This window comes from Coffea arabica, chromosome 10c (assembly GCF_036785885.1).
Source record: "Coffea arabica cultivar ET-39 chromosome 10c, Coffea Arabica ET-39 HiFi, whole genome shotgun sequence".
NCBI classification, from domain to species: Eukaryota; Viridiplantae; Streptophyta; class Magnoliopsida; order Gentianales; family Rubiaceae; genus Coffea; species Coffea arabica.
Window position 1 is genome coordinate 5106561 of NC_092329.1, and position 24291 is coordinate 5130851.

At 38.7% G+C, this 24291-nt stretch overlaps 4 protein-coding genes across 4 annotated transcripts; all 4 read right to left on the reverse strand.

Moving 5' to 3' along the window:
• Positions 1–1531: 1531 nt before the first annotated feature.
• Positions 1532–4075, reverse strand: LOC113714995 (subtilisin-like protease SBT3). Its single transcript, XM_027239143.2, has one exon. The coding sequence runs from the start codon at positions 3988–3990 to the stop codon at positions 1729–1731; it is 2262 nt and encodes a 753-aa protein (XP_027094944.2). The 5' UTR covers positions 3991–4075; the 3' UTR covers positions 1532–1728.
• A 4075-nt stretch (positions 4076–8150) lies between these two features.
• Positions 8151–11288, reverse strand: LOC113714573 (subtilisin-like protease SBT3). The gene has a single exon (XM_027238481.2). The coding sequence runs from the start codon at positions 10700–10702 to the stop codon at positions 8432–8434; it is 2271 nt and encodes a 756-aa protein (XP_027094282.1). The 5' UTR covers positions 10703–11288; the 3' UTR covers positions 8151–8431.
• Positions 11289–13386: 2098 nt separating this feature from the next.
• On the reverse strand, positions 13387–16127 carry LOC113714635 (subtilisin-like protease SBT3). Its single transcript, XM_027238596.2, has one exon. The coding sequence runs from the start codon at positions 15765–15767 to the stop codon at positions 13473–13475; it is 2295 nt and encodes a 764-aa protein (XP_027094397.1). The 5' UTR covers positions 15768–16127; the 3' UTR covers positions 13387–13472.
• A 2475-nt stretch (positions 16128–18602) lies between these two features.
• LOC113714996 (probable serine/threonine-protein kinase At1g01540) lies at positions 18603–22213 on the reverse strand. The gene is made up of 7 exons (XM_072069169.1): positions 21240–22213; positions 20785–20889; positions 20380–20502; positions 20124–20294; positions 19906–20035; positions 19598–19807; positions 18603–19033 (listed from the first exon to the last, which is right to left on the reverse strand). The coding sequence occupies exons 1-7, from the start codon at positions 21908–21910 to the stop codon at positions 18866–18868; spliced, it is 1578 nt and encodes a 525-aa protein (XP_071925270.1). The 5' UTR covers positions 21911–22213; the 3' UTR covers positions 18603–18865.
• Between the last annotated feature and the right edge of the window lie 2078 nt (positions 22214–24291).

Here is a 24291-nt window from a genome sequence, read left to right on the forward strand (position 1 = left end):
CCCGGGAGGAGAGGCCCCATCCCCCCAAGCACGGTAACCCTGCACGACTCGAACCCCTGGCAAGCGCTCCTAAGGAGGCGTGCGCTGCCAGATGAGCTGCCCAGGAGGGGCCCCAAATATAAAATGTATGCTCAGGTATGACTTCCAGAATTTCCCATTTGAATAGTATCATAATGCAGAGCTTGAAAAAAGGGATAATTTCAGAAGCCTCACCCAAGGTTTCTTATAATACCATTCAGCTCTCCTGAAGTTTTTAAAATCTCACATACCTTCCTTAAATTGATATTTTTTTTGTAACATTTTAACCCCTTTGGAGAAAATACAAGAAAGATAAAACTTTTTGTTCCAATACTACCCTTATATTATCCTACTTATGAAATTTATAACAACAATAAAAGAATAAAATAAGGCTAAATTTTTATAAGGTGTAAATTTCTTGACATAAACTATATATTTTAGTTGTATTGGAACAAAAGCAAAATTTACACTTTGAAAAATTCATACATATGAAGGGATTTTTTTAGTTTTCAATATAACTTAAACTACACCATGAATTAAAACACATTTCCCCAAAAAGTATCTTGACTTCCTTAATTGTAATTGTGCACAAAATTTTTTGAGGTGTTAATTACTCTCTAAAATCCTCCTAAATGGTTAATCTTGATTAGATTTAATTTATTCATACCATTTGCTATTCCACCATAACGTCAATGTAAGAAAATATGGACCATTATTAGCTAGCAATTTGTTTTTGTAATTTACATTTTTCGCCTTTTAAAATTTTATTTTGTTTTGGTTTTTTGATTAAATAGTTATTAAGAGCAAGGGTAATTTTGTGAATTTGTGACCTTTGATAAGAACATTTAGTCTTGTCAAGCTGACAAGGGAGGTAAGTGAAATTTTAAAAAATTGAGCGAACCTGAGTAATATTATGGCAAACCTCAGGGGAGGTTTCTGAAATTATCCCTTGAAAAAATATTCAACTCCCTTGCGCCAAAAAGAGAAAAAACCAATCCCATAACCTTCAAGGAGCAATCAATAGACATGCAGCTTTGAGAAGTTTAACCTAATATCTGGTGATTATTAATCAAAAGAAACTAATAATGTGTCGGTTCCCCTTTTGATTTGGGTTCAATGCTCTATCTTTGTTCTGTCCTTCCTCTATCAAGTTAACTTGATACTGTTTCTTTCTAGGCCTTCCCAAATAAACCTCAGAAAAATATCATACCTACTACAAAGTCTAATCTGGATGTAATTGCGAACACCCCTTTTTCTATCTATCCTAATTGACACAATATTGGGAAAAATAACTTCAGTATTTTCCTTTGCTTGCCGGCCTGGCGTAGCTTGCTTATTAGTATTACTGTGTTATACGAATTCTCTTGCGAGAAAATTGCAGCCTAGTTAACTCTTATAATCTTGGCAGAGCATGTAGACCCCCCGCCCCAAAAAAAAAAAAAAAAACCCGTTTCTGGCTATCATATGGGACATTGAAGGGACGAAGCCGTACAAAAGCTATAGCTGCGCGAAAGATCAAAAGCAATGCATTTGGATTCCTCAATCTTTTATTGTGCCTTCTGATTTTTCTTAGCAAGAAAGGGGTACTTCTACTTCAAATTAAAATTCCAACTACTTTCAACTTTATGGTGCCTTCGCGTCTGGTTGGACCTCGGGCAATTCTTCCCTAGTAATGAGCATGAACCACAACGACACTGAACCAGAAAGCCATTACCAGACTGGAATGATTGGTGCAACAACAATTGGACTCCTTACAATATGCTTACCATTGACCTCAACCCAAATAACTGAACCAAATGTCACGGTCTTATTTTGGTTAGCCTTGTACTTTATTTTGAGAGAATAGCTTTGCTTGTCGTATTTTTGGCCAAACACCAATGTGTCTGGGTAGACGGTAACCCCTGAACCCTTTGGTGCTGTTACTTGAACCTTGTATGTTGCTGCCCCATCTCCAACATTTGTGACTATCCTTTTGAACTTTTTAGCCAACGCATTCTTAGTCTTGTTAGGATACAAGGCAATGAATGATGGATAATTCAAATCAGAAGACGTTTTTGAGCAGTTGTAGCTGGATCTTGTGATTGTTTGGATTTGTTTCTGGGTGTAATTCATGGAGCAGAGAATAGATACGTAATCTTGTGGCGTAGCATCATATATAAGGCCTGGATCAAGTGCACTGTTGGGATTGACTTGGCCGGCACCCATGGATACAGGGGTAGCAGTTGCATAACTGAAGCCCGCATCTCGAATAGGAGTTCCAGTATTGTCAAGGGGGTTTGCCGTGGTTACCATGGCAGACCGAATAGCTGCTGGAGTCCATTCGGGGTGTGCACCTTTAAGAAGTGCAGCAATACCAGCTGCGTGAGGACAAGCCATAGATGTACCAGAAGCAAGATTAAAGTCATTGGACAACCCAATGTTTGGGCCAATTATCGAAACAGCATCATTTGGTCTCCAGGCTGCCAAAACTAATGTACCTGGTGCCATTATATCCGGTTTCAAAATTTCGGGATAGCTTGGTGAAGGACCTCTTGAGGTATATTCTGCAACAATAGGTGCTGGCTTTGTCCCCAGGAGGGTCCGTTGGAACTCCATAGAAGCGGTTGGATTAACGCCATTTACTGCATAATTAATTACTTCAGCGCCCTCACCAGGGGAAATGACGACACCAGGATATGGAAAAAGGCTATCATCATAAGTATAATCACTGGAGATGAAGATGGCAGCATCAAGAGTTGATCGGGAGACATAATACAGCTGATTATTGAACGACTCGCTGCTATCACATATGACTGTTCCAGAAGAAACTTCAGATAGCAACTTGGTGGAGTTGCAAGCAGATATTGTTTTGTTGTAGATAAGAGGTGATTCTCGGACAACGGCTCTTGCAGGGAACACGGACCATCCAGTGATGGTTAATCCATTCCCTAGAGTTAAACTTCCAGCAAACCAACGGTCCATGGAGCCAGCAGCCACTGTTAAGACCCATGGAATGCCATTATGTAATTCTCCAAGATCTGTACCAGCATTTCCTGCTGAGCTTGAAACAGTAACACCCTTTTCCATTGCACCAAAAGAGGCTATTGCAATTGGATCTTCATACAAAGGAACCAAGTCAAATCCCATTGAGATTGATATGACATCAACACCATCAGCAATGGCTTGGTCCATACCAGCAAGTACATCAGAAGCATATCGCCCTTCCTCGAAAATGACCTTATACATTGCCAACCGAGCACGAGGTGCTACCCCTCTTGCTGTCCCCAACGCATAGCCAAAAAATGAAGCACCTTCAACATAATTGCCACCGACTGTGGATGAGGTGTGCGTGCCATGGCCTTCGGTGTCCCTTGCGGAGTACATTTTCTTGGTGTTGTTCGGGTTAGCAGCCAACACTCCCTTGTTGAAGTATTTAGCTCCAATTAATTTTTTGTTGCACAGTGAGGAATTGAAATCATATCCCCCGTCACAAGCTCCTTTCCACCTTGAGGGAATTTCTGTCATCCCATCATCTCTGTAGCTCAGACTTTCTGGCCAAACGCCAGTGTCGATGACACCGACTATGACATCTTTGCCATATTCAGAAGCTGGCCATATGCCTGTCACCGGATTGAGAGAAAGGAACTCAGTAGAGTGTGTGGTATCTAGTGTAGCAACTTTGTCACTGTAAGCTGACACGAAGCCCAGTGATTTCTTAACAGCTTCCAGTTCAGATTTGGATAATGATGCACTAAAACCATGGAGCACATTCTCATACGAGTAAAGAAGCATAGAAGGATTCTGATGGAAATTTGGGCTTGTAGATTTTAGTGAATCGAGAATGCTTGAATACCAATGTTGGTGGCTAGCAAAAACCTTGGGCATGAATGACTTATCCATATGAACAATGTACGTGGACCTCTGTGCTGAGACCAAATTTACAACAAAGGCTGCGAATAGGAAGAGAAAAATCATCTCTTGAACAATGCCCATTTTCTTTTGCACGAAATGTGTGGTTCTGACAGTTTCTTCAATCAGCAAGTATATATAGAGTACAACTGTAACACTTGTTTAGCAGTATATCTTGCTTGTAATAGCTAGAAAAATTAACCCAACATATAAGAATAAAACAATGCGATCGGAGGTTCTCAAATAAGCATTAAAGTTTGGGACCGCTTTAACCTTTGTTATTTTGCCCTTGGGGCCGGACCAATTATTCAAATTGCGAAGACTGTTAACTTTATTGATGGAACTTTGTGATCAATGGCTCGATTTCTTGACCTTTGACATTTGCGTATAGGATCAATGCGAGAATTATATAACAGAAAGTAACAACAAATGGACACATTGATAAGTTACGTGCAAACAGCCTTGTCTGTTGTATTGTCTTCATAATCCAATAATGCAGCTTCAGTGTTACAAAAATTTCTTCCTTTAACTTGTTATGTTCGTTATAGCGACCTGCTAAATGTAACTGTGTTAGCAGTGGACATGCAGTACTGTTTAGATTTTTTGCAAATTGCTTTATATCCTGCTATCCTCCCAGTTCCCTCATTCTTGAATTGTACTACGTTAAGGCGGAAATCGCAGCAGAAGAGAAATTACTCGAATCTGTTGCAACTAATGGAGAATTAAACTCTGCAGCTACTAAAGAACTGAAAAATCACTTGTACAGGTTGCTTCTGCAACTCAATTCCTGTGAGCTCCCCATGTTTTCTCCTTCGAACATTAGAGGCATCTTGGTGTGACTTCACATCTAGCTATGTTTTTCTCTGGTTTGGCGGGTTTCTGAAGTCACCATCAAGCATGTTACTCTTGCAATTGCCAAACAACGAAAGAGTCCTGACTCCAGTGTTTACTTTCTGTCCTGTGACATCCTTAACACAGACGTTGCATTCTTCGAGCCGGATAATTCCAAGTCAAGACTTATCCATGAGAACACAGGAGGGCCTGAATGTTTAGTGCTTGGAATGCATGAAAAAATTATTACAGAGTATAGCATAGAAGCTGAGATCAAGACCCGCTGTAAGACGCCGTCCGTGAAACTTGTGTTGGATGAAATTTCATGGCTTTGAATGAACAATATCTGCAGTTGATCGTTGGATAAGGGTTGCAAAATCTACCAAGGTGTCCTGGAAATTTTTATGAACTGGCATAATTGATTATGAAATTAACGGGTCTCCAATGATCATCAAATCAAAAGACAGACATATGCAACGATCAATTTCAACTTGGTCCTAGCGAATGTTGAAAAGAGGATAATCTATACATGTGACACTCGTTGTACAACGTACAACGAGAGAAATTTTTGAACATGGGAACAACCATAAATGAAGACTAAAGACTAATACCATAAATGAAGACTAAAGACTAAGGAGGTTGCGTTTTAGACTCACTAATCCGGCTTAGTCAAAGACAAAGGGAATCAACTTATCCTCTAAATCAATTACAACCCAATAAATGAAAAGGGATTTACTAAAACCAGCATCACTCTGCATTGACAGCTGGGGAAATCGCCTTCTATTCTTAGCTGCTATAAATTTATTGATTTCAGATGGGGTATTGCAGCAATTAAATAAACAATGCTGCAGTTTTGTATTTGGGTTAAGTTCGGTTCATATATAATGATGTACATTTAAATTCATTCCAGCAACTGAGACTATTATAATATGGAGATCATAGGCAATCTTTTAATTTGCTTACAGCTTCAGAATAAATTCATATCATGATAATATTAATGTGACAATAACCGGAGTGACATTCAACCATCCAGGACCTATACATCGATTACGACTTGGAACCTAACAGTTAATAAATACAGACTGCCTTGAGACGTTAATGATTGCAGCCTGTAACTTCTTTTGTACTCATTTTTTTGGTCTTTAGGTGTAGCAATTGATTCCTTCCAACAAAAAAAAGGGTGTAGCAATTTATGGGAAAGCATTGTCTAAAGCTTACAAATTCTTTCTTTCCCCCTCCCCCTTTTTTTTTTATTTAACACTCCGCATGTATAAGTGATGAGTCCTACTCGAATGGCTGTCACCTAAGTTGATATGACAATTGAAAAGCCCTGCAAACTCCTTCGGTTCCCACCACCCAAACAAAAAAGGGGTAATTTCACAAACCTCCCATGAGGTTTGCCTTAATATCACTTAGTACCCTCATGGTTTCCAAAATATCTCTTACCTCCCTTTGATTGACATGTCTTGTAACATTGTCACCTGTTGTGCATTAAAAAATTCATAGATAAGAAGAGATAATCAATTATTTCCATTTGTACCATTTGTTATCCTTTATATAAATATTAAAATAAACCTAATAAGCAAAAGACAAATTGAAAGAGATGTAAGTGCAATAAAAAGAAGTTGCAGAAAATAAGTAATATTACAACTTTGCAATGACAAATCATCTAACTCTAGGATTATAAAGACAACAAGACAACAAAATAAAAAACACGAGTTCAACGGCGAAAGAAGCAACTTAAAGAGGAAATTAGTAGAAGATATTATTACAAATCATAACAAGTTCTACTATTAAAAGACACTTTATAATTCACCAACATCATTTAATATAAAAAATCGATATTAGTAATTACAATAAGAAGACGACAATTAGGATTTTGAAAGCGAATGAAATCCAAATAAGTTATATTTGCTTCTAATGTCCATTTGATGTATTAGGTAATAGTAATGATAGAAGTTCCCTACCTTTTATTACTATAGGATAAAAAAAGTCACAATTATAAACGATAATTTTGTTAATTATTGTCCTGATATTTTTACTTTCCAAATTCTTTTTTTGGGCAATTTTTAGTCAATCAATTAAGGATTTCCAGAAAGGTAATATTGTCCATTTATTACCCATGATAGAGAAATCTTGTCTTGTTAATTTGACAGGAGAGGTAAAAGAGATTTTTGAAACTACAAGGTGCTAACCGATACTAAGACAAATTTGAGAAGAGGTTTGTGAAATTATCCCAACAAAAAAGGGCAATGAATAATAAAAAGAAATCATAGAATTAGCTGTATTGAGAAACGACTTTAAACCAATTAAGAATAATCAATAGAAAATTGGTGTTGTATTCTTATTGGTTGGATGAAAAGAGGAGGTCATGCATATTACCAACAACATTTGAAAAGTGAAATTTGAATTTATCCCTTTCACTGATAAACCCTTGAATCTCAATTTTTTTTTTCTGTAATGTAGATAAGAAGAATGTCAAGTGGCAAAACTCATGCTCTGCACTCTAGTAAGACCTTTTTTTTTTTTTTTAAGTGTAAGGATTTGAATCAAAGTTTTTCTACATACAATCCCTCCCATTTTACCATCCGATCTAACATTCCCTTGCACTCTAGTAAGAGTTAATTTCTAATAAACAACTTGTTTTCAATAATGTGAATTTACTTAATTGTATTGAAATCTCATATGATTTTTATCATGTAATACTAAAACAGCAAGACTCCAGTATTGTCAATGCCAAACTATAATTTGCACCAACGGAAGAGGCCAAAGGTATCAAAGTTCAATAAAAGAAGGACTAATATGAGTCAGATAAAAAATTAAGGGACTAAATGTGAAATGCGTAAAAGCTGAAAAACTTGCTGCAAGTGACGAACTGATAAAGAAATGCTACTGGGAAGAGTTCAACAAAACTGTGTCGTTCGACAATTGAATCTTTTCAAAAGCCACCGCGATTCTTTTTCTACTCCTTTTTATCTGTCACCTTCTGGAAATTAGAGGTGTGAATTGTACCAAGGGAAACTACAGCTGGTGGGGCTATTAGAAATTGCGCCATCTTTTGACCGAAATGCCTTCATTTCTGTTTGATTTATTTTGGATCCTGTCTTTCTGTCCCTTGGACTTTTTTTTAATCTAGTTTTTATGTGAATATCTTCTAGTGGATGACAATCTTGATTTTTTTTCTTCGTTTTGGCCCCATTCCTTTTGTTTGGCGCTGGGCGCCTCTGGAATCTCAAAAGCTTATAAACCAACAACCTAATTTTTGTCGTCGTACAGGGTTCAAAATATACCAAAATTTAGTATAGAATTCCAGGCTATGGTACAGATACCTAAATTAACTTGAAAAATTTAGCAGCAGCAAAACCAAGAGAGGGTTGCTTTGATACCATCATAGGGAGGTTGGTGGAGTGAAATACCTGCGAAACGTTAAACGAATATGCTTTGTTTGAAGTTCAGGGAGTGAAAAGGCACGGACATTGTGGCTGCTTGAAAATTCCAGCTAAAAAAAGGAAGGCATTCTGGTACCTCCATTATTCTGGCTCCAACTCCAACACAAAAAAAAGGAAAGAAAAAAAAGAAACAAGTACTTCTAATTTCACAAATAATTTCTGATCACTTCCATCTGTTGGCGTCTTTGTTTGACATTGCCTATCTACCCTGCAGAGGATAGACCGCAGCAGATAATGCTTATTTACTACGAATCATCAGATGAAATTTTTGGTGTCACAACAATTGGACTCCTCACGCTATGCTTACCATTATCCTCAACCCAAATAACTGCACCATATGTAACTTGGTTATTTTCGTCAATCTTAGTATGTATGGTGAGGGAATAGATTCGCTTTTCATACTTTTTTCTGAATACCAATGTCTCCGGGAAGACGGTGACCACTGAACCCTCTGGTGGTGTCACTTTTGCCTTATATGTTGCTGCCCCATCTCCAACATTTGTGACAATCCTTTTAAAGTTTTGAGTTGATGCATTAGTCCCGGATGTATACAAGGAAACAAAGGAAGGATAGTTTAGATCAGATGATGCCTTAGAACAATTGTAACTGGATCTTGTTATGGTGCGAATTTGCTTCCGAGTGTAATTAATTGAGCAGAGCAATTCCATGTAGTCTTGTGCTGTAGCGTCGTATATAAGGCCAGGATCCAGTGCACTGTTCGGATTGACTTGTCCTGCTCCCATGGATAGAGGTGAAGCAATTGGGTTATTGAAGCCATTAATCTCTCGGATTGGATTTCCAGTATTGTCCAAGGGGTTTGCTGTGGTTACCATTGAAGAGCGAATAGCTGCTGGACTCCAATCTGGGTGTGCGCCTTTAAGAAGCGCTGCAATACCAGCACCGTGAGGACAAGCCATGGAAGTACCGGAAATAAGATTGAAGTCATCTGAGTTGGACAAGCCAATGTTGGAGCCAATGTTGGATACTCTGTCATCTGGTATCCAGGCTGCTAAAACTAATGTCCCTGGTGCCATTAGATCTGGTTTCAGGATTCCTGGATAGGTTGGTGAAGGACCAAGTCGGGTGTATTCTGCAACCATTGGTGCTGGCTTTGTCCCCACGAATGTCTGTTGGAACTTGATAGTGACTGTGGGATTTGCATCCTTCGTAGCATAGTCAATCACTTTCGCAGCCTCATCAGGCCTAATGATAGCTCCAGGATATTGGAAAGAATTTTCATCGTAAGTAAAATCACTCGAGATGAAGATTGCAGCATCTGCATTTGATTCAGAGATGAAAAGAATTTGACTACTGAAAGAGGAGCTGTTATCGCAAATGATGGTTCCACCATGAAATTCAGATAGCAACTCAGTGGAATTGCAACCAGCTATTGTCTCGTTGTAGACAAGAGTTGAGTCTTTCACGACGGCCTTTGCGGGAAACAAGGACCATCCCCTCAAGTTTAATCCATTGCCTAGAGTTATACTTCCACCAAAACTACGATCCATCGAACCTGCGGCCACCGTCAGGACCCACGGAATTCCATTGTGTAATCTTCGGGGAGTATCCCCAGAATTCCCTGCTGAGGTCGAGACAAATACACCCTTTTCCATTGCAGCAAAGGAGGCTATTGCAATTGGGTCTTCATAAAAAGGAATGGAGTTGAATCCAAAGGAAATGGATATGACATCAACACCATCAGCAACAGCTTGGTCCAAACCAGCAAGTACATCGGAGGCATAGCGCCCTTCCCGAAAACTGACCTTGTATATTGCCAACCTAGCACGCGGCGCCACGCCTCTTGCTCTTCCCCTTGCATAGCCAAAGAACGAAACATCTTCAACATAATTCCCAGCAACAATAGATGAGGTATGTGTACCATGGCCGTCAGTGTCCCTTGCAGAATACTTCTTGTCCCTGTCATCTGGGTTCGCCGCCAAGAGCCCCTTGTTGAAATATCTGGCTCCGATGAGTTTTTTGTTGCACAATGAGGAATTGAAATCATACCCTCCGTCACACGATCCTTTCCACCTTGACGGAATATCTGTCATTCCATCATCTTTGTAACTTAGGCTTTCTGGCCAAACGCCGGTGTCAAGAACACCAACTATGACATCTTTGCCATAGTTAGCAGCTGGCCATAGTCCTGTCACAGGATTGAGACCAAGGAACTCAGTAGAACGTGTCGTGTCGAGCGTGGCAACTCTGTCGCTACAAGCTGAAACAAAGCCTGGCAATTTATTAACAGCTTCAAGTTCAGCTCTGGATAGCACTGCACTGAAACCGTGAAAAACATTGTCGTAGGTGTAAAGAAGCTCAAGGGGTTTCTGTGGATCTGAATTTGGGCTTGTAGATTTCAAGGAATTGAGGGTACTTGAGTACCAATGCTGGTGGCTAGCAAATGCCTTGGGCATAAATGACTTGTCCATATGGACAATGTGTGTAGACCTCTCTGCAGAGGCTAAATTTAGAAGAGAGGTAGCAAACATGAAGAGAAATGAAATCAGCTTCAACATTTTCCTTGGAACTGTTTTCCTGTCAGGTCTTCAATTCGCATATCCTTATATGTATATATATACCTCGCGGAAGATTGTAACGCTCGGGAGTAACTTATTAGTATTCATTTCAGTGACTGTAAGCTGTAAAATGATTGAGCCTCTGTTCATGGTCCAGGCTCAATTTCTTGACCTTAATGTTTTACACCTAAATATTGGATCAAAATTCAAGACCATATCTTATGAAATATCAAGTGTTGGCCCCTTGAAAAAGTGACAGAACTTCGCAAGGAAAGGACGGCAGCCTTGTTTCATGTTACTTTGAACTCAACCTATTACCTAGATTTCTGATATCAATAGTGTTAAAGCACTCATTAGATCTTCTAACTAGTAAACTATTTTTGAGAACGCCTGCAAATTGCAAGCTTTGCAATCTGCAGTCTCCCTCGTACCAGAAGAGAAATTATTGCAAAACTAATGAAAAAATGAAGCTCAGTCAATTCATCAGCTATCGAAGACTTGAAACTGATTGGCACACGTTGCAGAATTGGTAACTGTGGATTTGTTAAGCTTTCAAATCTTTGAATGACGAACGTTGTCTAAGTCTAACAAAGCTAATCCAGATATTTGACTTGGATCGCCATAGCAAAACTGCATTTGAGTGTCTCATTCTTTTAGATAAGATCTTACGAATTTATGACAAGATCAGAGAAGTGTATATGAAGTAGGTCTTATCAATTAAAAACAGGTATGACGTGTTGAGACAATGTGAGGCTGTGACAGATGAGAAAAATATTGGCGTTACCTTTCTTGCCACGACGTCCGGGTGTGTGCGCACAAGCGCGCGCGTGTTTTTTTTTTTTTTTTTGGTTCCATCTTACCATGTGATGTGATGCAACATGGCTAAAATTGTTGTATTCGGCTCTAACCATTGGCTGACTGGCCTGAGACTGCATCATTTGTTTTTTTTTTTTTTTTTTAAATAAAATGTAACAATAGTTTAGTGGTTTTTCACTTAACACGTGATGACACCACACCTTTTCATGAATCCTGTCTTGTAAAATTTTTAACTCCGAGGCTCACGAGACAATTGTTCTTATTCCAAAGCGTTAAGATTTATGCTTAAACTGTAAAGATCGAAGGATAATAATTAATTAATATCAGTGGAAGTTGCCAAGCCCGCGACTATCCGTGGCTATTGCTCCTCTTCATTGCGACTTGTGAAGGACCCAAATTTCTGATCAATTATATTTTAAAAATGCAAGTATCTGCCGCCACCAAAAAAAAAAAAAAGGAAAAAAAAATTTAAGTGTCGGTTGTATTGAGTTTCTTTGGTGAAATATGTCGAGAGCGTCGGTCATGTTGATTAGAGGTGCCAAATTGGATGGTTCAAATGGGTTTGGACGGGTCATGATTAGGTGTCGTTAGATCAATTCATTTATACTCATTTAAATAAATGGATATACATATACTTAATTCCTCATTTATGATTCACTTGAAACTCTGCTTATTTTTTTCTATGTTTTTTGCATGTTGTTTGATAAGAAATAACCATATTTTATTGTTATTATTTAGTAAGAAATTTACATTTATATGCTTAACACTGATTAAAAGTTGAGTTTAAATGTATAATTATTTTTAAATGGATAAGTCGAATCAATCAACTACCCTACCAATTAATTGAGTACCCATTTAGACCCATTGAAAATTAATAAACATGTTTGGACGAGTTTAGGCGAATTAACATAGTTGAGTTGGGTTATGATTGACACCTCTAGTGTTCATTTTCTTTGGTCAAATATGATATGATTCTTGAAATCCAATTCAAAACCAATGCAACAAGTCTTTCAGAATAAGTGTTCCGAAATTTTTGACTTTTGTATAGATAAGAATTTTTTTTTTTTGGTTTTTAACAAACTTCTTGTGAAACGAAATAATAGAAATGGAGGTTGTTATGGTTTTCCTCAAAACTTGAGGTGGCATAATTATGCAAGTTATACCATAGTGAGACAGCAAATGTGGAAGTTCCCATAGTGGGGCCATATGGTTTGTTTATACAATTATACTAATTTAATTTGATGGAGAAACAGAGACACAAGAGCAAGTCATCCGTTGAAAAATGGGGTAAACTTGCCTAATTAACAAGAAAGAGGGCACAATTTAAAGTTAATTATTTTGAAGTACATTTATACAAAGGAAAATGTTGAAATATATCCTCAAACATGTCCAAATTTGTCTTGCTGCCCAAAAGAACTCTAAAAAACTACAAACCTCTCCCTCGGGGAATCTTTCTTTTGGAAACTCAAAAATTATTAGGATTACGAGTGTATCAGTGAATCGAATGGTAGAAATTCCATCACTGGTATCCGTGGGAAATAAGATCCATGGAGCCAAAGTCCCGAATACATAGATGTGGAGGTTTCTCAAGGTTTTTGAGTTTTGCCATGTGCAAATAACCAGTCAGTTACCAGGTTCAAACCGTTTATTGGAGAAGTTTCATGCATCATCACTTCCGCATGAACTTGAAGTAACATTTGTATTTGTTCCAAAAATCGTTGTTCATACATTTATGAACTTGAAGAATGAAATTGACCTGCTTTGTGCTAATGAAGCATTTGCTTACAAGGCAAAATCTCCAGTGAAAAGCACAGGTAGAGAGCAGCTTATAGCTGGTGCTCATCAGTTGCATTTTGAGAATGCTGAACTAGCAAGAATTTGATATTTTAATATACTCTTCAGCCATAGATTATTGCAAGTCAAGGAGGTTGATTTTATGAAATAAGAACAAGATTCATGAACGTTCCACTCTTGGAGAGATTACAATGGGACTCGTGACAACGTGATTGCCATCATCTTCTATCCATGTTACTGAACCAGATGATACAATTTGATTCTCATTGCCATTATAACTAATGGTCAAAGAGTAACTCTGCTTCTCATACTTCTTTCCAAATTTAATTGTTTTCGGCGAAATTGTGACTGCAGAACCTTTTGGTGCCGTCACCTTTGCTGTGTATGTTGCCGCACCATTCCCAACGTTCGTGAGAGTCCTACGAAATTTCTTAACCAACTTGCTTTTTGTTTGATCCGAAGTCTCATACAGAGCAACAAATGATGGGTAGTTCAGATCGGATGAAGGGTTTGAGCAATTATAACTAGTTGATCTTGTTATTGCTAGAGTCTGCATCCGAGTGAAATTCATTGAGCAGATGAAGTTGATGTAGTCTTGTGGAGTAGCATCGTATATAAGACCTGGATCCAGTGCACGATTTGGATCGACATGTCCTGCTCCAATTGCTAATGGTGTAGCGACTTCATTATCTCGGCCTGTGTCTTTGATGGGGCTTCGAGTATTATCCAGCGTAGTAGCTGTGGTCATCATTGCAGACCGAACAGCAGCTGGACTCCATTCAGGATGTGCACCTTTCAGGAGTGCAGCGATTCCAGAAGCGTGAGGGCAAGACATTGATGTCCCTGAAATGGCAGTGAAATCGGTGGACAAGAGTATGCTGGAACCAATACTAGCTTCAAAACTATCAGGATAATATGCTGCTAAGATTAGGACTCCTGGTGCCATGATATCTGGTTTCAAGATACCAGGAAAGCCTTGCGAAGGACCCCTCGAGGAGGAAGCAGAAACAACTGGTGCTGGCTTTGTACCCACGAAAGTCTGCTGGAACTTGATAGTTGCGGTAGGAGAACTGCCCTTTGAAGCGTACCTGATTACCTTTGCTGCATCCTGGCGGCTAATTACAACACCAGGATGAGGAAAAAAATTGGACCTAAATATCGCAGGCTCCTCAGAAACAAAAATACCTGCTCGGGCATTAGCCTCATAAACATGGCGAATTTGTTCTCTGAATGGCACAGTTTCATCACAGATAACAACACTTCTACCTATGTCAGTTACAGTTAATAGTGACTCAGTTGAATCACAAGCAGATATGGTTTGATTGTATATGATAGGCAGGTCTTTAACCAGGGCTCTTGCGGGGAACATGGACCATCCAATGATGGTTAATCCATTTCCTAGAACCAAACTCCCGGAAAATTTGCGGTCCACAGAACCTGCAGCAACTGTCAAAGCCCAGGGAATATCATTGTGGACAGTACCAAGATCTGGACCTTTATTTCCAGCCGAAGTGGAGACGAATATTCCCTTCTCCATGGCACCAAAAGAAGCTATTGAAATAGGTTCTTCATAGGGAGGAGTAAAATCAAAACCCAAGGAAATTGAGATCACATCAACACCATCAGCTACAGCCTGATCGATGCCTGCTAGAACATCAGCTTCAAAAGATCCTTCATCCCAGAGAACTTTATAAGCTGCCAGCCTGGCACGAGGCGCAATACCTCTTGCTGTTCCTGAACCATAGCCAAAGAATGATACTCCTTCAACATAATTTCCAGCAGCGGTGCCTGCAACATGTGTTCCATGGCCTGAAGTAGCTCTAGCTGAATTCATACTGAGATTCAAGTTGGGATTTGCTGCTAAAACAGCCTTGTTGAAATACTTGGCTCCAATCAGTTTCAAGTTGCACAATGAAGAATTGAATTCTTGACCTTCCTGACATGATCCTTTCCACCTTGGAGGAATTGGTGTCATCCCATCATCTTTGAAGCTCGGATTTTCAGGCCATATGCCATCATCAACAACACCGATGATCACATCTTTGCCATAATCAGAAGCAGGCCAGAGTCCTGTTGCTGTATTGAGCGAGAGGAAATCAGGAGTGTGAGTGGTGTCAATTGTAGGTGATCTATCAGGATGAGCTGAAACAAAGCCAGGCGACTTCTTTAGAGCTTGTAAATGGTCTTTAGACATCAAGGCACTGAAACCGTGAAATGCAGCATCATAAGTGTAGAGAATTTTTGGTGCTAAACCATGATCGGATGTCTGCCCAACATTTCCAATGGAATCAATCATGGAGGTGTACCAGTAAATGTGACTGGCAAAAACCTTAGGCATTAAGGACTTGTCAATGTGGACGATGTGAATGGATCTTTCTGCTAAGGCACCAAGAATATGACTAGAAGAAAGAAACCAAACAAGCAACAGAAAGGATACTGTTTCAGTCAACCCCATGGTTAACTATTACTCTAACCTAAAACACCACAAAACTGTATATATTTCTTGCTATATATTCACGGAGAAGAAGCTAGAATAGGTGGAGATTTGTAAAAAAAAAAAATACGGGCTGAGAAGTTCTACAAGGATATGGCCTACAATGGACTAGTTCCACACTCCATAGCAATAAAATTCAAGGTAGTGATGACATAGAAGCTTAGGCAGATCATGATTGATAGTTCCATCGATTATTTTCACTCTAGAAAAAAAGTTTTATAGTCTCTTGACCGAGGCAAACGCCTTGTTCATCTTTGCTTAATGTGATATCAATTATTGCAATCATTGCCAACTTGCAAGGATCCTTTTCTTTCTTTTTTTTTTTAATAAACTGGAAATCAGAAAAACATTAGGAATCCCAAAAAATTAAGAAGCATATGTTTATGTTAAGTAATGAAAAGAGGTATATATAACAGATTTGATGGACTTCTTGTGCCTCTGGACTATAATAAGCTCCAATTATTCTAATTGTTAACTTTTTTTCCAATTTTTTGGATGACTAACATTGTTCAATCCAACAAGCAAAGCTATTGATCTAGAGGATGATAATGAAAACAGCAATCCTTGATTGATTATGCTAGGAAATGTCTTGCGAATTTATGGCAATAGCAGAAAGCCATAGAAGCGCATGAGCCATAAAGTAGGTCGGATTTAATTAGAAACCGTGTTGGGACAATGTGGACAAGATAAGATAAAGACTAAACTTCAAAGCGGATAGCTCCTGCAGCCTATCACAAGCCTGATTCTTTGCCTTAAAGATTTAGTACACAGTAGATCATTAAACTTTCTAACAGTGTGAAAGACTGATACATCACAATTGGTAATCAAAGGTTCCAAAGAGGATAATCCAAGGCAAAACGTCCCATTTGCTTCATCTTTCTTTCTTCTTCCTCCCAAACATCATGGGAAAAGGCTACAACTTTCTCAAAAATTCCTCTTGAGTCATGCCAAAAGTGTATAATTCAGCTCAAAATTTTCCATGATATAACATAAACTAGTACCTTCTTCTTCTCTTATTATTTTTATTTTTTAAATTTTTGTTACTCCACAAACGAGCTTTATTGGGGTTTTTTTAAAAAAAAAAATTTGCACGTGTTGGGTATACAATAATTGTATAGTTTGAAAATTTTCACTCTACCATATAAGAATCGAATGAGGTTAAAGTTTATAACTTGTGTAGGTACAATTGCAAAGTATAATTGACGTTTAGAATCGCCAAATGAGGTTAGATGAATTTGAATCTTCTATATCAAGAATGGTAAGTTGTACATATTAGTGTCTCACAACCATTGGCTGACACTACAAAATTGATAACATCACCAACAAAATCCAACAGTTTTCTTTGTAGGATAGAGTTTATGAGGTTTTTTTTTGAAAAAAAATTACAAATCGACTAATCAAAGAGATTTTTTTAGTTTTAAGAAAACAGTAAGGAGACTCACGTAGGTATGAATTGGACTGACAAAAAACCCTAAAGGTCGTTGGGATCTGGAAGGAGCATTAAAGCAAGTATGAGAAGATTTCCAAGGTCAAGAATAGTACGGACTGACCAGTTGGCCCGATAAGAAGAAGCAAGCCCATTAAGAGCAGGTCCAATCTGTAAAGCGACGTTTCAAGGGCCTGACGGACTGCCGACTGCCCATGTGCGTTCCGATTACGTGTTAACCCTCTTCATGTTGAGGGACCAAATTTTCTGGACGACAAAAAAGTTGTTGTACGGTTGGACACTTGTACTACCACTCTTCCCATGAAATGTATATATTAACATTATAGTTTTTCTTTCTTTTTTTTTTTTTTTCTAAAGAGAGAACAATTGTTGAAATTTAATTTCACTCCAAGAAGATATTTAAAAGGATTGCTATGAAAGGTCCAAATTTACTTTAGATTGTGAGATCTTTTCTAACAGATTTTACATGCAAGCAATTTTTTTTTGTTTTTGAAATTAATTTTCCTCCAAAACTTTAATGTGGCACTATTGTTGATGGAGATGAAAACTTTATGGGGATTGTTCATGACATACATAGCAAAAACTCTGTGGTAACCAATTTCTCAGGAAAAAAAATCAGCAGAGTTTGTCCCTAAAAAGAGAACACTGAACAGGCAACAACCTCTGGGAATCTTTCTTCTGGGAAACTCATTTATTTAAGCAGTCAAAAAATCATTGGAGATATAGCAGTGATGCATGTGAATGGTAGGACCGACATCATTCATTCCTCCCAAGCAAATTCTCAACATAAGTTTGGGAGCAGTCAATTGCCCTTTTGACTAATGAACAATTAAGGAACTGGTGTCCCTGATATCGTAAATCAAAGATGCATTTGAACAAATTCCATTCACAACTGACATTTATGGGCCGAACAAGCCTCTTTTTTTTAGTATCCATCCTCCTATGTCTAAAACATAGGTAATCCCTTGTCGGTGACATTTAGGCTTTTCTTTTGGACCAAATCCAACCATCATCCAGTCTCTGCAGCTAATGACAATGAAAGGGACTTGACACCACCTGTCAGCACATGATTCAGGGTTTGTTTGCAGGAATTTGATTCTTCATGCTGTAAAGAATTTCAGTACCGTCCAGTCCACAGAGTTTTATTTTCATTACTAGGGTGAGCCGACAAAAGGTTCGATGACAACAAAATGTTAGTAAAACTGAATTCAAACTGATGATCAAGCCACCGACAACAAAGAAAAAATGCCGCAGCACAACAACATTCAGATAGATGTACACTTGGAACTCAAGTTCTTGCTATAATTTCACGTCAGCTGCTTCTTCAAGAAACAGACAATCATACGGCATAACAAAATGACCAAGCCATTCCCTCTTTCAATATAAAGAAAGTCATTTATGAGTGGGAAGAGACAAAATTGAACGCCCAACTGAATCATCAAAATGTGTAGCATGATATGGCTCTCATGCTTAACCTACAAGGCTTATCATTGTATGTAACCAAGACTGCACAGGTGAAGGAATGGTGTACAAATATATATACAAAGGACAATCTAGAGATGAAAGTTTAATGGAAACTACAACCTGATTAACTAAATCAACCTCGCAACGGCTACTGCTCTTCATCCGTTTCTTGCTTCCTCAATAGCATCCTGTTCGTTTGGACGCTACTTTCATATCCGCTACTGTCCCCTGATTCAATCATGCGTTTTTCCATCATCCTCTCTTTCAGGCTGTCACGATTTGTACGTGCATGTTCTTTTCCAGCCCTACTACGTTCCTGAAATAGCTCAAAGAAAAGTTAAAAAATCAGATAACTGATTGGTAACAGGACATGGATCGTAGAACAAAGAGGGAACATCGCAATTTCAAACAGGAAAATTTACATGAACTAGTTACCCGGCCAAAATATAAAATGGTGCAGTGTAAATTTAACTAGTATAACTACCACCAACTACTGTGATAAATTTCAAAATGGTTTGGTCGCCAGAACAATATCTGATGGCCACATATCCAATGCTAGTAAGATATTCCAACATACGTATTATTCACGTGTCCATGTAATAATGAAGTGTAAAGTTTACAATCCACCCGCTCATAGCATGGCATGACATATAAGCACATAAAAGGCTAAATGTGTAATCTCTGTCATATAGATTGTAGTAGTCAAATATGTTGCAATTGAAACCACAATCCTACTGCAAAGGAAGAGACAAATGCATACAGAAGTAATATCAGAACAGGTTGCACAGGTAATTTTGCATGCTATGCTTCCCCCCGCATCATGATCCATTTTTACCTTGGACATTTAAATAAAATTTTAGGTAGATAAATGTAAACTTACATCTCGAAAGGGGAAATCATCAGCCTCTAACATGTGTATCACATGCCCCATCTTGGGCCTCTTCTGAGAATTTGGGTCAACGCAACGTAAAGCTACCAAAAGAGCACGTTTCAACGCTCTTGAGGAAGGCTGCTCGGGTAACTTAGGATCCAAAACTCCCTCTGCATTACGGTTGGAAACCATAGTTTTCAGCCAATCAACCAGGTTCACCTGCAAGATTGAAGTGTAAACCAAAAACAAGATCCAATGATCTTTTACATCTGCCTTGCAATATCATTGACCTTTGATGATAATAATTAGGTACTAACCTCCCCTTGAGGACGGCTGTAATCCACTGGGTTCCGCCCTGTAATGATCTCCATGAGAAGAATACCAAAACTATAAACATCACTTCTTTCGTTCAACATGCCAGTACTAGCATATTCTGGAGCAACATAACTACAACAGAACAAGAAGTTTGTCAATTTGTTCACTTGGTCAAGAATTGGCATTGATAAAACAACTCAAAGTTGGAGATTCTACTGACCCAAATGTTCCCATAACACGAGTCGTTATGTAACTCCTCTCAGACCCCAAAAGCTTCGCTAAGCCAAAATCTGATACCTTTGGGTTCCATTGCTTATCAAGCAGAATGTTGCTGGACTTGATATCGCGGTGTACAACTTTGGGTTCAAGTCCTTCATGCAGATAGGTCAGCCTGTAAGCTTCATCTGCTTAGATGGGTAACTTAACATAATTTGAAGACCAAGTTTAAATGGCAGAAAGAATAGTAGCAGACGTACCCTTTTGCTGTTCCAAGTATGATGTTCATTCGAATTTCCCATGTAAGAGGACTGTAAGGTCCTACATCTCCATGAAGCCACTGTTCCAAGTTCCCATTGTCCACGTATTCATATACCAGCATTCTGAATTGTAATTCAATTACATCAAAACCATACACCCAAACAAAAAAAGCATAAATTTAGAAATAACAAAATCACGGTCCTCAAATTGTTAGATATGAAGAATTTATAAACTTTCATGGAAATTGACAAAGCACATCACTTTGAAAAAAGCAGGTTCAATCTCAAGGTCTCCAAGTACAGAGGAAGAAATTTAATTACCGGAAACCCTTCCCCCATCCTTTAACATATAGAATAGAATGTAACGGAATAGTTTAAGAGGAGAAACACTGGGGTTAAAATCACCTATGAGCTCCTTCAACGCAATAACCAAGCAACCTAACCAAATTCTTATGCCGAACTCGCCCAATTGCCTCAACTTCAACCTTGAATTCCCTCTCCGCTTGTCCTCTGAAAACAAATATAATATGCCCATTTAAGCACACACAAGGCAGAAAAGGAAAACCAGCTATTTCCCAAACCAAATTAATATCTCTTACCGACCTCCAAATTTGCTCCTGACTGTGAAATTCATATTTGATCAAACAAATATCAAGAACCCAACGGAAAAAATTAGGTTCACTTCACACATCACATAATTGCCCGCAAGAACAAGGCACAAATGAAGCTCCAGTAATCAAATAAAGCAAGACATGCAGATATCTTACATTGCATGGTTCACATGCAATCATTTATAACATGCAATGCCAGTATTCATCTTATCCTATAACACAAAAAGATCGAAACTTCAACCAACTTACCTGTTGTTAAGCAAATTCTTGACAGCCACTTTAGTATTATCTTCCAAAACACCTTTATAAACAATCCCATACCCTCCTTCCCCAATCACATTCTCATCAGCAAATCCATTAGTTGACTCTTCAAGCTCCCTCAGAGTATACCAATGGCCCCAACCCAAATGGGATACCTCGGGCACAGCTATACCCACTTGATCACCCGACCGGGCCTCCCCACTCCCTTGACCCGACCCGCCACTCCCTGGTCCGACCCTCTCCGGATATGCAATTCTGTGTCCTTTTCCAATTTCCACATGAATTCTCCGATGCCCATTTGCGTTCTCATCCTCCACCACATGATCGGGCTCGGGCAACGGGTCAGGACCTGGAGCAGGAAGGAGGAGCAGCTTGGTGTCCTGTTCGGGCCGGGGCCTATTCGGGTCGATCCGGATTTCTTGAATTTCTTTGGACACGTTTGGAATGGTGGGATTCTTCTGGGATGCAAGCCTAGACTTCTTGCTGTGTCTCCTGGAAGTAAACCAGATGGAGATAATGAACAAAAAGAGCACAATTGCAGCTCCTACGCATACTCCCAGCACGACCCATAACCGTAACCCGAATATTGAGGTCCGTTTTGATAGCTCATCGTTCAAAAATGCTGCCCTGTTAGTAGTATTTATTTTGTTATCAGACATCTCTGCCTCTATTTCTCTCAAAACCCAGCTCAGAACATCAGAATTATTGAAAGTTAAGATGGTGAAAGATGACTGAGGAGCATAATTGTATGGGTTTTTTTATGAATGGAAGAGGGATGATGATGAAGAGGTGGGGAGTGGGGACTGTGGGAGAGTGGAGGGGAGTAGAGTAGAGACAGAAGAAGAGAGAAAGCAGGAAAGGGGGGGCAGCTGTAATGATGGGACCGCTGGGAATGGTGGAAACTTGAAAGCCCACTTGTCTTGTTTAATCTTGTGTAAAATGCTTTCAATTTTTTGTACTTGTGCCAAATCCATTAATGCGGTGTTAAATGTAGTGCAGACACTGTAGTCCAAGGTTGAGCTGCTATAACTTGGTAGTAGTATAAGATTTTGGTGTTTGTGATGATCGTTTCGTTTGGACTTTCGATTGCTGCGTAATGTGTAGTGATGGATTCCCACAATTATCTGAAGAATCCGGCTGGTTGGTGGTAGTATGTACTGTACTAACATTAAATTCGTTATCTTTTCCCTTTTTTCTTTTGTTGCTTGAGGAGGTTTTTTTTTTTTCATTTTACGAATAAAAAAAAAGTGGTAAGAGTACTTTTTACATTAACGTATAGGTTAGTTGTTAAGAATCAATTATACTCGAATGTTTTTTCGTTTGTCCTGTTTTCAAATCTAGTTCCTCTATTTTTTTTTTAAAACAAGAGATTACAGTCTGTTTAAGTGCAATTGAAGTAGCTACTGCTATGCGCATGAAGTATGTATAGCCTATTGTAAAAAACTACAAAAAAAAAAAAAAAAAAAAAATCACAAAGGCTTGATGCAAACCTTTGATTCATGTCTTTAAAAGGCTTTTTTTTGGGGAAAAGGTCTTTAGACGTTTCATTTTCATATTTTGCCCTTTTCTGATACGGTGCCTCTCATTTACTGCTAATTAATGATGTGGAATTCAATAGTATGGAAAAGGAAAGGGTGATCAAACTCAAAAGGATTTTGGTGGGGACCGGGCATTAGTTTAATTGGCTTTTAAAACTCTTGTGGTTTTTGGTAGTATTATTGCCAAGGGAGATGCCTCTCCAGTCAATGTCGTGGACCTTCTGATGGCTTTGTCGAAAACTTTTTCCTGCCCCTGTCTTAATTCAGATTTAGAGATAGAAGATAGAATGGGATGCTGAAGATATGCTCTGTAGCATGAGATTTTTAATTTTTTTTTCTTTTACTCAACGGATTTTGTCTCTTATTCAATTGGAGGATTGGGTGGGTCAGTCAGTGCGTTGGATGGCAATTATGACCCAACCCATATGAACAGAGGAAACTCAGAGCGCAACAGAAACAGCAAAAGGGGAGAGAAGATGAAGAAGGTTTGTGAGGATATCGACATTGACCCTAAAAATATATACACAGTTTTTATGGTCAGTGAGTGATGAAATCAGGTTGGCGCTTTATAGATGTTCACATTTGAGAATTCTCCAGATTGTTTGTTGCCTTGATCACATGATGAAAGCTAAGCCTAAAATGTAAAATTCCGCCTGGCATTCATTGAGTGGGAGAATTCAGATTGTTGGCCACCGACCTAACGCAATTCTAAAATTATCCTTTTATTTATGTACCACTTACTAGTAGTAGTGGATCTAAAAGGACTCGTAATTGCATTTATGTGGAGGGATAACGCGGTTTTCAAAAGAAAGCAAATGAAAGATTACAGTACAGGCTGCTCCTCCTGCTGTTGCCAATCTCGCTCGTCCAGGCCACATTCATTCATTGACTGGGGAAGATATCAAGAAACTTGGGAGCTTCGAGCCCCCCCCCCCCCTTTTTTTCCTTTTCTTTTTCCGTGCAAGTACCTGCTTTACCTTGCTGGCACCAGAACCAAAAGCAGTATATAGTAAGTATACTACGTGACAAGAATAGGTTTATCTTTTGGCTGATCTTTTTATCCAACTTACAATTAAGGAGGAAGAAACAATCCGACATGTCAATTGAGCATGAGACTACGTACGATATGTATCCAGCATTAGTTAAGAACCACCAGATCGACTTAGATTGTCCGGTCCAGCTTATCTCTTTCAACCACAGAGCCAAGAGTCATTCTTGTTCTTGGTATATGGTGCCTTTCTCGGCCTTAATGGCTGAGATTTTGGGATATACTTTTGCATCATTTTTTCTACCAAAGTGTACACAATTCGGAAAAAATGAACGGTAATTTTTAGAATCTTTGTTATAGTAAGCCTACTCTGTTTTTTCCTGTGTAGACCCAGCCTCTTTGGCTGCCTTATCTAGATTACCCAACTAATCATATTCTGACGTAACCCGAAGAGAAGATCAAGCGGCGCTATTTTCAAATCATAATCATTGCTTAACAAATACTCCGCTTGATC

Excerpts from the sequence above, each read along its gene's own strand:
- LOC113714573 (XM_027238481.2), bottom strand. The coding sequence starts at position 10,702 with ATGTTGAAGCTGATTTCATTTCTCTTCATGTTTGCTACCTCTCTTCTA.
- LOC113714635 (XM_027238596.2), bottom strand. The coding sequence starts at position 15,767 with ATGGGGTTGACTGAAACAGTATCCTTTCTGTTGCTTGTTTGGTTTCTT.
- LOC113714995 (XM_027239143.2), bottom strand. The coding sequence starts at position 3,990 with ATGGGCATTGTTCAAGAGATGATTTTTCTCTTCCTATTCGCAGCCTTT.
- LOC113714996 (XM_072069169.1), bottom strand. The coding sequence starts at position 21,910 with ATGTCTGATAACAAAATAAATACTACTAACAGGGCAGCATTTTTGAAC. Across the intron at positions 20,503-20,784 it reads TGCGTTGAAGGAGCTCATAG|AATGCTGGTATATGAATACG; the intron begins GTGATTTTAACC and ends ATTACAATTCAG. Across the intron at positions 20,036-20,123 it reads CGTGTTATGGGAACATTTGG|TTATGTTGCTCCAGAATATG; the intron begins GTCAGTAGAATC and ends GTTCTGTTGTAG.